The sequence below is a fragment of the Eptesicus fuscus genome, chromosome 7 (genome assembly GCF_027574615.1).
Source record: "Eptesicus fuscus isolate TK198812 chromosome 7, DD_ASM_mEF_20220401, whole genome shotgun sequence".
Lineage (NCBI taxonomy): Eukaryota > Metazoa > Chordata > Mammalia > Chiroptera > Vespertilionidae > Eptesicus > Eptesicus fuscus.
In genome coordinates this window covers 69,402,071-69,417,480 of record NC_072479.1, presented here as the reverse complement: position 1 = coordinate 69,417,480, position 15,410 = coordinate 69,402,071, and the positions used below count along the sequence as shown (strand labels likewise).

At 34.4% G+C, this 15,410-nt stretch overlaps 1 protein-coding gene across 9 annotated transcripts in view; it reads left to right on the top strand.

Moving 5' to 3' along the window:
* DNM1L (dynamin 1 like) overlaps nt 1–15,410 on the top strand; it is a 47,956-nt gene that overhangs the window by 11,179 nt on the left and 21,367 nt on the right. For 4 of the 9 annotated variants that reach the window (XM_008140543.3, XM_028144148.2, XM_008140540.3 and 1 more), the window contains exons 2-5: nt 9,674–9,821; nt 12,971–13,009; nt 14,497–14,543; nt 15,165–15,236. In XM_008140543.3, coding sequence (XP_008138765.1) covers nt 9,674–9,821; nt 12,971–13,009; nt 14,497–14,543; nt 15,165–15,236 — 306 coding nt within the window. Of the gene's footprint in view, nt 1–9,673; nt 9,822–12,970; nt 13,010–14,496; nt 14,544–15,164; nt 15,237–15,410 lie in introns of those variants that run through there. The other 5 variants (XM_008140545.3, XM_008140544.3, XM_008140542.3 and 2 more) reach the window with 2 other exon arrangements.

The following is a 15,410-nucleotide window of genomic DNA, read 5'->3' as shown; positions in this document are numbered from 1 at the left end:
GTTTTATAAGTTCCTTATAAATTTTCATATTAAACTCTTAATCAGATGTGTCATTGACGAATCTGTTCTCCCATTCAGTGGGTTGTCTTCATTTTGTTGATTATTTCCTTTGCTGTTCAAAAACTTTATAGCTTGATGTACACCCATTTGTTTATTTTTTCTTTTGATTTTCTTGCATGAGGAGATAGAAAAAATATTGCTACGAGAAATGTCTGAGATTTGACTATTTTTTCTTGTAAGATTTTTATGGATTCGAATCTAACATTTAAGTCTTTAATCCATTTTGAGTTTATTCTTGTGTATGTTGTAGGAAGGTGGTCTAGTTTCATTATTTTGCACATATCTGTCCAATTTTCCCATCACTATTTATTGAATATACTCTCTTTACCCCATTGTATGTTCTTGCTTCCTTTGTAAAATATTGACTATAAAGTCCTGGGTTTATTTCTGGGCTCTGTATTCTGTTCCATTGATCTACTGTATATCTATCTTTTTATGCCAGTACCATGCCATTTTGATTATAATGGCCTTTAGAGTAGTTTGATATCAAGTAGTGTGATTCATCCAACTTTATTCTTCTTTCTCAAGATTGCTGTGGCTATTTGGGATCTTTTTTCATTTCATATAAATTTTTGCAGTATTTGTTCTAGTTCTGTGAAATATGTTGTTGGTATCTTGATAGAATTGAATTGATTCTATAGATTGCTTTGGGTAGTATGGACATGTTAATGATGTTAATTCTTCCTATCCATGAACACGGCTTACGCTTCCACTTATTTGTATCTTCTTTAATTTCTTTCTTTAGTGTCTTACAATTTTCCGAGTATAGGTTTTTTATATCCTCTGTTAAATTTATTCCTAGGTGTTTCTTTAAAATGTATTTTATTTATTTTTTTAAAAATATATTTTATTGATTTTTTTACAGAGAGGAAGGGAGAGGGATAGAGAGCTAGAAACATCGACCAGCTGCCTCCTGCACACCCCTTAATGGGGATGTGCCCGCAACCAATGTACATGCCCTTGACCGGAATCGAACCTGGAACCCTTGAGTCCGCAGGCCGACGCTCTATCCACTGAGCCAAACTGGTTAGGGCATTCCTAGGTATTTTTTAATGCAATTGTAAATGTGATTGTTTTTTGAATTTTCTCTTTCTGATAGTTCATAATTGGTGTATACAAATGCAACTGATTTCTGGATATGTATTTTGTATCTTGCTACTTTGCTGAATTTATATAGTTCTGAAGTTTTTTGGTGGAGTCTTTAGGGTTCTCTATATATAGTATCATGTCATCTTAAAATAATGACAGTTTTGCTTCTCCCTTTCCAATTTGGATGCCTTTTATTTCTTCTTGTTTGACTGTTGGGCTAGGAATTCCAGTATTATGTTCAACGAGAGTATTGAAAGCGGACAGCCCTGTCTTGTTCCTAATCTTAAGGGAAATGCTTTTAGTTTTTGCTCATTGAGTATGATGTTGTCTGTGGATTTGTCATATATGGTGGCCTTTATTACTTAGAGGTATGTTCCCTGTATTCTCACTTTGCTGAGAGTTTTTATCATAAGTGAGTGCTGGATTTTATCAAATGTTTTTTCTGCATCTGTTGATATGATCATGTGGTTTTTATCCTTCATTTTGTTTATGTGGTATGTCACATTTATTGATTTGTAGATATTGTACCAATCTTGCATCACTTGAATAAATCCCACTTGGTCATGTTGTATGACCTTTTCAATGTATTGCTGGGTCTGGTTTGCTAATATTTTGTTGAGAATTTTAGCTATATGTTCATCAGGGATATTGGTCTATAATTTTCTTTCTTTGTAATGTTTTATCTGGTTTTGGAATTAAGATAATATTGGCTTTATAAAATGAGCTTCAGAGACTTTCTCTTGAGTTTTTCAGAATGCTTGAGAAGGATAGGTGTTAGTTCTCTGAATGTTTGGTAAAATTCCCCTGTGAAGCCATCCGGTCCACGACCTTTGTTTGTTGTGAGTTTTGTTTTTTTTATTTTTTTTTATTACTAATTCAATTTCACTATTTGTAATCTGTTTATTCATATTTTCTGATTCTTTCTGCTTCAGTTTTAGAAGATTGTATATTTCCAGTCAATTCTAGGAATTGATTTATTTCTCCAGATTGTCCAGCTTGTTGGCATATAGTTGTTCATAATATACAATCCTTTATATGTCTTTGGTGTGAGTTGTTACTTCTCTTTCATTTCTGATTTTATTTAGTTGGATCCCCTCTCTTTTTTTCCCTTTGTCTCTTAATACAGTCTTTTGTCTTAAAGTTTACTTTGTTTGCTTACCCCAGCTTTCCTTTCATTTCCATTTGCATGTATTGTCTTTTTCCATTCTTTCACTTTCAGTCTGTGTATTCTTAACATCTGACACGAGTCTCTTATAGGCAGCATATAGATAGGTCTTTTTTTTTTTAATCTATTCAGCCACTGTATATCTTCTGATTGGAGAATTAGTTCCTTTGCATTTAAAGTAATTATTGACATGTATAGACTTACCCATTTTCTTGTTTTCTATTTTATAATTCCTTTCTTCTTCTCTTGCTCTCTTCCACGTGGATTGATGATTTTCTATAGAAATGGCTCATTTCTGTATGTAGGTTCCATAGACCCTTATCTTTTGTGTATATACTAATGGTTTTTCCTTTGTGTTTACCATAAAGCTTACATAAAGCAATTTATAGTGGTCTATTTTAAATGGATAACCCACACGTTTTATGTTTTTGATGTTACAGTTTACATCTTTTTATCTTGTGTATCATTAATAAATTATTGTTGTCAGTTAATTTTACTACTTTTACATTTTAACCTTCTTACTAAATTTAGAAGTGATGAACCTACCACATTAGATTTTCCTGAGTTTTCACAATATTTACCATTGCCAGTGAAATTTATACTTTCATATGTCTTCTTGTTACTAATTACATGCTTCCATTTCAGCTTAAAGAAGTCCCTTGAACATTTCTTGTAAGGCCTCTCTAGTAGTGATGAACTTCTTAAGCTTTTGCTTATCTCAAAATTCCTTCATTACTGAAGGATAGCTTTGCTAGGTAAAGTGTTCTTGGTTGGCAGTTTAAAAAAAAAAAAACAAAACTCTTAGCACTTTAAATATGCCACTCCCTCTGGCTTAAAAAGTTTCCATTGAAAAAATCTGTCTTACGGGGCTTACTTTATACGCAAGAAGTCTTTCTCTTGCTGCTTTTGAGATTCTCTTCTTGTCTTTAACCTTTTGCACTCGGATGTCGAGTGTGACTCGACACCGTTAGCATTAGAATAAAGGAATCGAGAAAAAAGCAAGCGAGTGCAAAGGTTAATTTTTGAAATTTTAATTATACTAGTAATGTGTCTTAGTTTGAGTCTTTTTGGGTTCTTCTTATTTGAAACTCCCTTGGCTTTCTGGATTTGGATGTTTGTTTCCAAGTTAGGGAAATTATCAGCCATCATTTCTTCAAATTAGTTTTCTGCCTCTTTCTTTCTCTTTTTCTTCTGGGATCCCTATAATACTAATGTTGGTCCACTTGATGTTGTCCCATAAGTTCTTTAAGCTATCTTAACTCTTACTTTTTGGGGGGTCTAATTGGATGAGATCCACTGCACTGTCTTAGAGTTCACCGATTCTTCTGCTTTATCTAGTCTGTTGTTGATCCCTTCTATTTTCCAGTTCATTTATTGTATTCAGCTCTGTAATTTCTGTTACTTTCTTATATTTTGTTTGTTGAAAATTTATCTTTATACATTCTCTCGAGTTCATCGTGCAAATTTATAGCCATTGTTTTTAACTCTTATCAGATAAATCACTTATCTTAATTTCATTATTTTTTTTTCTTAAGTTTTATCTTGTTTTTTTCTTTTTCTCTTTGGAACACATTCCTTTATTTCTTTATTTTCCCTGATTCTCTGTTTGTTATTATAAACTAGATAAAATAACCAACTCTCCCAGTCTTGAAAGAGTGGCCTTGTGTATGAGATGTACCTTATTGTTCAACTCTGCCCTAGATCTTGTCTCTCAAACCTTTGTGATTGTCCAAGCAGCCTACCTTTTTTCTTAGTGGCTCCCAGGAGTTGAGGGTATGCCAAGATCTGTCAGTGTCAAAGAGGAGGATCTTAGCATCTCGGTTCAAGCTCATTGGAAGCTGAACCCTCAGGCAGCAGCTTTTAAAGTATATATAAACAGCTTTTTCTGGGGAAGACCGGGAGATGGGCATTTCTGTCCACTCTGCGCTGTGCCGGGGAGGGGGTATGGTGAGCCTGCATGAGCCCTTTAAGAACTGTTTATCTGTTCACTAAAGCCTTGTGGGTCTTATGGACACAATCTCTATTGGCTTTCAAAGGTGTAGATCTTAGAAGTTGGGGTACCAGATGTGAAGCTCATACCCTTTGTTCCTCAGGAAGAATGTGGGTATTCTTAGTTTCCTCCATATTGTGGGTCACTGCACCTGGGGTGGGGTTTATGGCAAAATCGTGTCAACCTCTCCTACCCATTTCAGTGTAGGCTTTTGCCTTTTGCCCGATGTGTATCACTCAGTTTTTGAGTTTCTTTCAGAGGGAGTGGTTTGGTTGTAGCTGTAGATTTGGTGTGTGTGTGTGATAGGATGTGAGTTGAGGATCCTCCTACTTGCTATTTTGAACAGGAACTGATGCATATAATATACTAGTGACCCAGTGCATGAATTCATGCACATTGGAAGGAAATTAATTAGAAGGTGGTTGGCGGGGTGGGACTGGGTGAGACGGACCGGACACACCCTGGAGCCAACTTCCCGTGGTCTCTCTCTGGCATCTGTGGAGAGTGGGGTCCCTCCAGCAGATGGGGTCCCTTGGCCTGGCCTGCAGGGATCAGGTCAAAACCAGCTTTCCAACATCTCCTGAGGGGTCCCAGAGTGTGAGAGAGCACTCTGCAAAGTTGCTATTGTACAGGGTGTGGAACGCAAACACAAGTGTGCAGTAATCCAGATTCAGGGCTGAGAGTGCCCCAGTGACAGCATAACCCACGGCCGAAGGTGGAATTGTGCGGCCCCGTGAGGAATCGGGCTCCCTCCTCTCTGGTTTTGGGGTGCGTCACCTGAGAACCACCACAGCCAAGTCACTGCAGCTTGGCAGCTCCTGTGTTGAGTGTCTGCCCCCTGGTGGTCAGTGTGCATCATAGCTACCGGTTGGATGGTAGGAGGGACACTTAGCATATTAGCCTTTTATATATATATATATTTATATATATATATAAATAGATATTTAAAAAAATGTATTAGTTGCCAATGTTTAAAAATTGCTTGTGTGGGTAATTGAGTTTGTAAACCCTGTGTTCATTTGTCAGGGCTGCCATAAAAAATACCATACAGACTGGGTAGCTTAAATAACAAAAATTTATTTTCTTACCGTTTTGAAGGCTAGAAGTTCAACATCAAGGTGTTGGCAGGTCCAGTTTCTTCTGAGGCCTCTCTTTTGCTTGCAAATGGCTGCCTATGTGTGTTCAAATTTCCTCTTTGGTAAGGACACCTGTCAGGTTGAATTAGGACCTATCATAATGGCCTTGTTTTAATCTAATCACCTCTTTAAAGGCTCTGTCGTAAAAAACCTTTTGAGGTACACATTCTGAGGGGAGGGGGTTGATAGGGCTTTAATAAATGAATTCTGGAGTAATACAATTCAGTCCATAACAACCCGTCATTAAAAAAATCTAGTATGTAGATACGGAAAAATGTACAACTGAAAATCAGTAGCCATAAAGGAGATAATCAGAATAACAAAATGCAGTCAATACAGAATTCAGGAGAGAACTTTAAAAAGTATTCTTTGTGAGATGAAGACCAGCACACAGTCTATTAAAATTATTAGACATTCAAGGAAAAATAAAAATCAGACATTCAGGCATAAGTCACATACGTCATACGGGAAGGAAAATCAGATTATTATACCTTTATACAGTAACAGTTTATGAGAGAAGAAATATTATGAGAGAATTTATGAGAGGACATAATTTAATATGGAATTGCATATTTAAGATACTCAAGAAACATGAGCTCAAGATTTTACATATATCCAAACTGAATTTTAAGTGTAAAAGTCACAAACTGTCATTAGTGTGCTAAAACTTTTGTTTCCATCATCCTTTCCTGAGGAACCTTCTAGAGAACAAGGTTCAGGGAGTCAAATAACTAGAGAGACATTAACGTAAGGACTGATTGTTAGCATTGCACATATAGTTAGACAACCAAGATGAAATGAGGGTTAAAAAAAGTATGGTTTGTAAAGAGGTGGGAAGGAGAATGGAGAGATCATATTCAAAACATTTAAAAAACTATTTTTAGTAATCATATTGGCAGTGGTAGTATTGGTATTATTTGGAGACTGTGTAATGTGACATAAAAAGCAAATGAGTAATTGTGCTATTCTAATTTGTCATAAACTGTGTCCTTGAGAATCACCATATCAGAATAGAAGACAGGATAGAGGCGACTCAGATTGGGGGATGTGTGTGTATAGGGTGGGCGGGGCAAGTGTTGGTAGCTCAGATAGAGAAAATAAGCTAAACATTTAACTCCTGCAATTTTAAAAAAGGAGACTAGCTCTAACCGGTTTGGCTCAGTGGATAGAGCGTCGGCCTGTGGACTCAAGGGTCCCAGGTTCGATTCCTGTCAGGGCATGTACCATGCTTGCAGGCACATACTCAGTAGGGGGAGTGCAGGAGGCAGCTGATCGATGTTTCTCTCTCATCCATGTTTCTAACTCTCTATCCCTCTCCCTTCCTCTCTGTAAAAAATCAATGAAATATATTAAAAAAAAAAAAAGACTGGATAAATAATACATCTACACCAGAAGAAGGAGGAAGAGGAAGGTAAGGAAGGGGGAGAGAAGAGGGGGAGGAGGAAATTAACAGTATTAAAAATTTACAAAAAAAAAAAACCACAACACAATAAAATGCACCTAAGCCATAAAAAAATTACAAAATGAAATCAATTAAATACAGATATGACTAAATCAGTTTAATGGTCATTTAAAAATTTGGTTAGAGCAAAAACAAACAAAGACAAAATATTAGAAATAAGAAAAATGAATAATTTCTAACAAAAATTTCTAAGCAGTAATATCCATAACTAAAAAGTCCAAGAGAATTAGATGATTTTTATGTACAGGTTTATCAAACATAAAGAACAGGACATTTCCATGTTGTTTAAGTTAATGCAAAGTACAGAAAAAAAGTGATGGAAAGCACCATTTTATTTAATGAGAGGGATAAACCTGGATACCAAAACATAGCAATATTAGTTATACTGCATAATCTTCAATATGGGCCTCCATATCCTGTTATGTCATGTGAGACTTTTCTGAACAACATGAATGGGCCCCTATGTCCTCTGGCTTCTGATTGGATTTGGAAATGGAGAGCCCTGGCAAGAATTGGAGAAAGAAGGAGACTAAAGTTGGGGTATTTATTCCCCTGGCTCATTTCTGTATGTAGGTTCCATAGTCTGGCTCTCCCTCTTCTGAAAGTCCTATTCCTTGCAAGGGCGCTGCCTTTGTTACTAGCCTGGGTTATTGCACTCAGCCTTTGAGATTCTCCTAAGCCTTATTGACAGCTTTGTAAATAGTCCACTTGTAAATAACCCTCCTTAAGTTAACCTAAGTGGGCCATCTGCTTTCTATAGACCCTTTCTGATTTAGGATCTTGAGTTGGTAGAAAGTATGAAATTAAAAGAAGTACTACTTTTGGCTACTAAGAAAATATACAGTACAGAAAAACATTAATTACAAAGTTAAGAAAAACAGAAAAATATAAACATTTAAAATATATAATACACAGGGTTTATATAGTGTTTGATTTTCTGCCGTTTATTAGAACAGTAAGTCCTCACTTAATGTCCTTGATAGGTTCTTTGATGTTAAGAAAATGACATAATGAAACCAATTTTACCATAGGCTAATTGATTTAAACAAGAGTAAGTTCCTCTGTTATCTCATCAATGTTATAATGAAACTAGGGGCCCGGTGCACGAAATTTGTGCACTGAGGGGAGTCCCTCAGCCCAGCCCGCACCCTCTCCAATCCGGGACCCCTCGGACATCCCTCTCGCAATCCGGGACCACTGGCTCCTAACCACTTGCCTACCTGCCTGCCTGATCACCCCTAACCACCTCTGCCTGCCAGCCTGATGCCCCTAATGGCTCCCCTGCTGGCCTGATCGCCCCTTAACTGAGCCTCAGGCCGCTGGGCAGCTGCCATTGGTGGCTTTTCTGAGCCTCAGGCCGCCCCTGGGCGGCTGGGCAGCCGCAATCCGAGGCTTGCCTGAGCTTGCAGCCACCATCCCCGGCTTCCCTGAGCCTTGGGCCGGCCCTGGGCATCGGCAGTCGCCATCCGTGGCTTGCCTGAGTCTCAGGCAGCCGCTGTGGCTTTGGCTTTGTAGGACGTCTGGAAGATCTCCCAGTCTAATTAGCATGTTACCCTTTTATTAGTATAGATGCTGTTTAACGAAATGACATTATTCAAGGACCTGATGTGTTGTATTTACATTGTTTTCTGAGTGTGATCATTAAATTGTGGTTATATAGTAGAATGCCCTTGTTCTTAGGAGATATGCTTCAATATTTAGGGATGAAGTGTCATGATATATGTAACTGTCAAAGGGGACAGCAAAAGAAAAAGTATGTGTGCAAATAAGAGACAAAGTAAATGTACCAGTGTTCATAATTAGTGCATCTTTGTTAAGGTATATGGTATTCACTGCTTTTTATCTTGAAACTCCTTTGTGGCTTTGAAATGTTCAAAATAAGAAGTTGGGGGAAATATTAAAAACAGTAAAAAATGAAATACTTATATGGCTAAAGAGCTTTGTAAAACTAATAAAAAACAGATAAAATGCCAGCATTTGAACAAGCAAATCACCGAAAGAGAAATACAGATAGCCCTTCACAAAATGATGCTTGACTTGAATAATGAAGTAACGCAAATTTAAATAAGCCGTCAGTGTTCATCTAGAAAAGTAGCAAAGACAGTGCTCAGTGCTGATGGGGATGTAACACATTCAATGGAAAAATATAGCTCGGTGCCTGCCTTCATGTGTGCAGCCTGGCAGTATCTGTGATTGCTCAAAATGTGTGTGATATTTAATCACAGCAGTTTCATTAAATGAAGTAAATTTAATGAGGTAATAGAAGTGAGTAAGGTTACATGTACAAATCATACTTTGCAGCATGGTTAGTAGTAGCAAAAACCATTTAAATGTCCATCGATTGGGGTTTGATTTTATATAAGTAGAATATATTTAACTGTTAAACACAGTAGTTAATATATTGATATAAAATGGTATCTCTGATTATTATATAAAATAAAAGCAGGTTAGATAAAAATACATATGGTACTACCCCATTTAAAGTAAAATATCTACATATTATGGACATAATTTTATTTATACCAACATTTGGGAGACTGTCAGAAAGGTAGGAAAATTATGGGGGAGTGAGACTTCTTTATTCTTTGTGTATTTTTTATGTTAAAGAAATAAATATATAATAGAAAATGTAACAATTTTCATTTAAAAGTCTTGGCAATCATTTTTTCTTTAAAATAATTTTGTGTATGCTGCTACATTTATGTAGTCTTACTGAGTTATAAATAAATCTGTTAAGGAACTCATTTTGCTCTTATGTATTCTGTTTTCAGAGCAGTGGAAAGAGCTCAGTGCTAGAGAGCCTAGTGGGGAGGGACCTGCTTCCCAGAGGCACTGGTATTGTCACCCGGAGACCTCTCATTCTGCAGCTAGTCCATGTTTCACCTGAAGATCAACGAAAAACAACAGGAGAAGAAAATGGTAAATTTTAGAATTGGAATAAGAATTATTATTATTTTGGGTCAAATCTTAAAGCCATGAATTGATTAGACAGGTAGAAATTAGTGGCTGTAGCAGAATCAGAAGTCCTGTGAAGAGAAGTGGTATACATCTTTCCTCATGAAAAAGAAGAGTAATTTTTGTTGTTTTGAGGAGGATAGTAAACTTGTTTGGAATAGTACCTTTTTGTTATTCAGCTTAGTAAACTGTTGTTAATGCTGTTTAATGGAGGATTTAGTGAGAAACTCAGCAAACAGAAATCAGTTCTTCTAAAGAAAAAGTTTTTGTCTTGAGTGTTTTAAACTTTTTTCCTAGCATTTAAAACAATGTTTTTGCTTTTTATACTTCGATTTAGAATTTAAATAATTTAGATGGTAGTTTAAAGATTTTTATTTTAAATGACTTTGCTTTTCAGCATAGCAGTGTTATCTTACCTTTACTTTTCTGATCTTACCAATGTGCCTGCTATGTTTGAATCTTTTGCCCTTCAATAAGATGATTATTTTTAGAAAGTTTTAATTTTTTAAATTATTTTTTTACTATCCTTCTCTTGCTAAGGTTTACCTATATTGAACATACTGTTTTGATTTTTAGATCACCCTCCCCCAAATAGTAAATTTGGATTACTAAGACAAGAAAATATGCACTGTCCTTTATTACACTTCTTTGATTAAACTAAATATTTAAGAAATGCTGTCTGTGTCCATCAGCAGATTTTAAATTACTTATTAAATATGTATCCTATATTAATCATTTATATTAGTGAACTTTGGGATGTTTGATGAGAGTAATATATTTAACCTTCCTTTTTTAGTTCAGTGTTTGGTTCAGACTGTTAAATTTTAAAAGTCTGTAAAGTAGCTTTAAGTATTAAATGACATTTGCAGCAGAGCACCATGTTTGTTGTTCATCTGCAGACATCTGTCTTTAGGGCAATTTCATCCTACTTTCTGTGTCTGATCTAAGATGATAGTATTGATGAAATTGAAGTTACTTTAATTTCTGTATCTGAATTTTTTTTCTTATTATAGGAGCATTGGTGGTGGTAGCTTGGCCCTTACCCCCAGGGAAAGAGAGTCCTGTCATGAACATTTATAATGACTATAGGAAGTTAATCACTGAAGCAAGTTAATGAAGTTGTAGATATTAATTAACAGTAATTTTTTTGGGATAGACTGCCCAAGGATATGTAGGAACCTTTAATTTATTAGGTAACTTCTTGGTATATTATTCATTACTTTGTATTTTTATATATTCTTATTGAAATTCTGGACCTGAATTTAATCATTTTGCACTAATTTATTGTCTAGTTTCAAATATATAGAATAACACTTTAAAATTTTATTTCTACTAACTTGTTAAATCAAATTTGCCAAATACCTTAAACTAAAATTTTAACCTTTTGCACTCGGATGTCGAGTGTGACTCGACACGGTTAGCATCGATAGCAGCTCGTATGTCGAATTGTATTGAATGTATCAATAATTTGAAATATTAAAAAAATCCAAATAAATAAGTTTGTATGAAAAGAAACTCCAGTTTTTTATTCTACTGCCGCGCTTTGTAAAATCTGGGGTATTTAAAAAATTAAATCCCGAGTAGAATAAAGGAATCAAGAAAAAAGCAAGCGAGTGCAAAGGGTTAATGTACTATATGGCATTCATTAGATGTCTTTCTTTTAACTTTCTTCAGTCACCTAGAAAAAGGCAGATGATAAACCTGTCTCTCAGAAACCACTTGCTGATGTGGCAGTGTTTCTAGAAAAGGGTGTGCATTTCAGCTATAGAAGTGTTAGTTTCTCACTCTTTGCTTGTATGTCCACTGTTTTGTTGATGTCTCTTCTTGGTGGTTGGCCAGTAAATCTGCATATCTTTACCTGCATATACATATATTTTCCAAGCTTAGTGCTTATTTTTTTATATAAGAAGATAAAACCTCACTTAAAATGACAACTCAGCTACTCAGAACACAAAATAGATTTAATAAATTTTGAGTACTAAATTTCATGTGTCTTATTAATATTAGGATAGTTCTTTAGTTTCTCCTTAGAGCCTCTTTATCCTCAGGATAAACAATTTTATCTAGTCATAAACCATTCTAACTAACCCAGAGGATATTAGAAAGAATGACGCAGAAAAACAGCCAGAGGAGTATGAACCACTGACAGCCTGACAGAGAGGAGAAAGGGAGGAAAACATAGAAGAACTTCAAAAGAGGAAAAAAGTATCTTACCATTTTGTACAGAGATTATAGCCTCAGAGGGCTTTGTTATGTAACAAAGGCTTAAGTTATCAATAAGAGTTAAATTTAGGAGGAGCAATATAATCCATTTTAGATAGAGGTCAGCAAAGCTGGCTTTAATAAAATTTTAATGTTTGATTATCAGGAAAATTTACTTAACATGAAATCCTTCATTCTGATAATTACATAGGCTAACTGAGGTGTCAGTATATAGATTTATAGTATTTTTCAGCTTGTCCCCCACTTCTGCCAGTGTAAAAGAATTTTCTGATAAAATCTTAATAAAAACAAAATTAAACTGTAAGAAAAAAATCATGCTTTCCCAAAGAAGATTTCCTTTTAGACAAAATCCAAAAGTAACATGCTGATTGAAGACCAAATTGTTTTTGTGGTATTCTGTTAAATTCAATATACATTTCAAAGAACAATCCCTTGTAAAGCTCAATCTTAATGAATATATACAAGCATATTTACTTGCTCTTAAAGTTTTGAAAGATGTGTTTGGTATATTTTATAGATCCTTTTTGACCAGGTAATTTATTTTTTTTCCATAGTCAGTTATCAAATTTCTAAGGCAAATTTTTGAATAGTAAATTATTTTTAATCCATTTATGTTAGAATTAGAAACCAGAAGTGACATAATTAGTTGTAATGGAAAATAAAAATAAATTATGGCATACAACATGTTCATTTATATCACTTAAAATATTATATACATCCCTCTAACTAGAATTAGTTATAATGAAAATTATATAGTTGTAAATTTTGAATAATTGAATACTACGAGAATTTGAAATATATTCCGGTTTCTGCACATTTTTTAAAAAGGTTTAAAATATTAGGGATAAGCACTAAACTTACCATTCTGTGCTGTTTCTCTTTAACTACAGACCCTGCTACATGGAAAAACTCAAGACACCTTTCTAAAGGTTTCCTTTATCGATTTGTTTTTGGCCCTTCTTTTTCTATTATGCCTGCATGTGTGCTTATGTACTCTTACAGGCTGTGCGCATTTTTTTTCTTCTGTTTTTATTTGCTTATCCACATTGATTGTTGCAGGTTTTAGTGGCTCTTGTTACCTTTTGGCATTTCATCAGATTGAAGGCTTTTTTTTTTATATGGTGAATGCATTGCATTTTTAATTTAAAAAACATGCTTGTGAAGCCAGGCCTTTATAATATAAGGTAAATTCAAAACACCCATTTGGTATGTAGTACCTGCCTCTGTGAGTTCTGTTCACCTAGATTACTCCAGTCCTCCATTGAGACTTCTTGGAAGAAGGTACTAAGCTTCAAGTAGGTGAGCATTTTACTTGTAAAAAGGATCCAGTTTTATTTACCTTTATTTCACCAAAGAATTGATCCACTTTTCCCTCAATAAATATTTATTTAAAGATCTTACGGTCATTTTTATTTTGATTTCAGGTGGCTGATATGCCTTATTCATAAACTCAGTCATTAACATTTAAAACTCTGAATTTGACAAAGCAGAATAGCTGTGCTTGGGGGAGGTAAAGTTAGTTTACCTTTTTACAATTAAACATTTCTAGCTTCTTGGGAAACATAAAGCAAAACTTGTTAGGTTTTAGACCACTCAAACAGTACTTACAGTGAATATATTTTCCTTTTTTTTTTTTTTTTTTTAAGCAAGTGTAGGAGAAACAGACTTATTATTGGAAACTAATGGAGTGGAGCAACTCCATACAATGCATATGCTGGGGTGCCCCCTTTCCCCTCTATTTCATTTCTTTCCTACTTTCAAGCCTAGAAATGTAGTCTTGGCTCCGAAGGGAAAAATTCACATTGAAAGTGCATATAAATTTTTACACAATAGTTTCATACTCCTGAGAGAGTTCTTTATAGTAAGAACAAATTGTGACTTTATAGGTAACCAATGGGAAGCCAAGTTAAAAAAAAATAAAAACGGGTTGAAAAGTTAGCTGTTTCATTCACATATTGCAAATTTTTACCGTAAGTTATTTGTGTAAATCTATTATATATGCTTTTTTGCATTACTCAGTAAGATTCTTAATTTTTCTTCTTTCAAGCCATTAACTTAATTGAGCACTTTGATTGGGTAACCTACTTTTATGTGTAAGATATTTAAAAATACAGAATGTACTTTTTACTATAATATAAAATATGAAGAAAAGTGAACAATTTTTTTCATAAAATATAGATTTCAAATGGTGGGATGACCTGTGAGCAACTCTTATCTGAAATTAGTCATGTTTTTGAAATACATGATACCATTTTTAAAATGTGAAAGGCTAATTCAGCAGATCCTAAAGTACTTGTGAAGCTGTAGTTAGTAGCAAAATAGGAACCAGTAATATTGTGTTGCGTTTTTGGATTCCTAAATAAAGATAAAAAGTAATTTCCATAGTTTCCAATAAATGGAGCTTTTCTTTTTCCAGGAGTTGAAGCAGAGGAGTGGGGTAAATTTCTTCACACCAAAAATAAGGTAATGACAAAAGAATATCATGAAGAAATAACATGCTGAAAAATTTTTTTGTACAAGTAGTTGATAATTTGGTTTCTTATCATTGGCACTGTGGCATGTTATGTTGAAGAAGCTGTTGCTTGTAAAATAAAGTTTATCTTAGTAACATTTCTAATCATAGTAGTTTATTTGAAAAACACTAGTTGAACCCTCTTCTCTCTAATTTAGAGATTCCTTTAAGAATTAAAAAAAAATGATAGTTGATGTACAAAATTTTATTAGTTTCAGGCATGCAATATAGTGATTAGACATCTGTATACCTTATGAAGGGATCACCACAATCAGTCTAGTACCCATCTGGCACATACATAACTATTACAATATTATTGCCTATATTCCCTATGCTGTACTTTATATCCCTGTGACTATTTTTATATGGAGATTCTTAACTGTTGTGGAATCAGGGAGCCTTGAAAATCTCTACTATGACTCCTTGACTCAGAAAAATATATGTATATATTAGAATTTGTTTACTAATTCTCTAAAGCAGATCTGTAAACATCTTGAAATTTATCAACCCCCCACTTAAGAACTTTTAATCTTATTTTGAAAGTCATGCTTTTTTGTTTCAATAATTTTTAGCTTTACACAGATTTTGATGAAATTCGACAAGAAATTGAAAATGAAACGGAGAGAATTTCAGGAAATAATAAGGTAAGTATCTTTTAGAGCTGGAAAGTATAAACATTAGTAAATCTATCATTCAGAGTATTTTGTATATAATGTGTGGTGAGTATTGTAAATTCATAATCCTGGTCTTTGATACTAATGGAGTATTTTCATAAATATATTAAAACTACATAAAATCCATTTTGTTTCTTAGAGCTT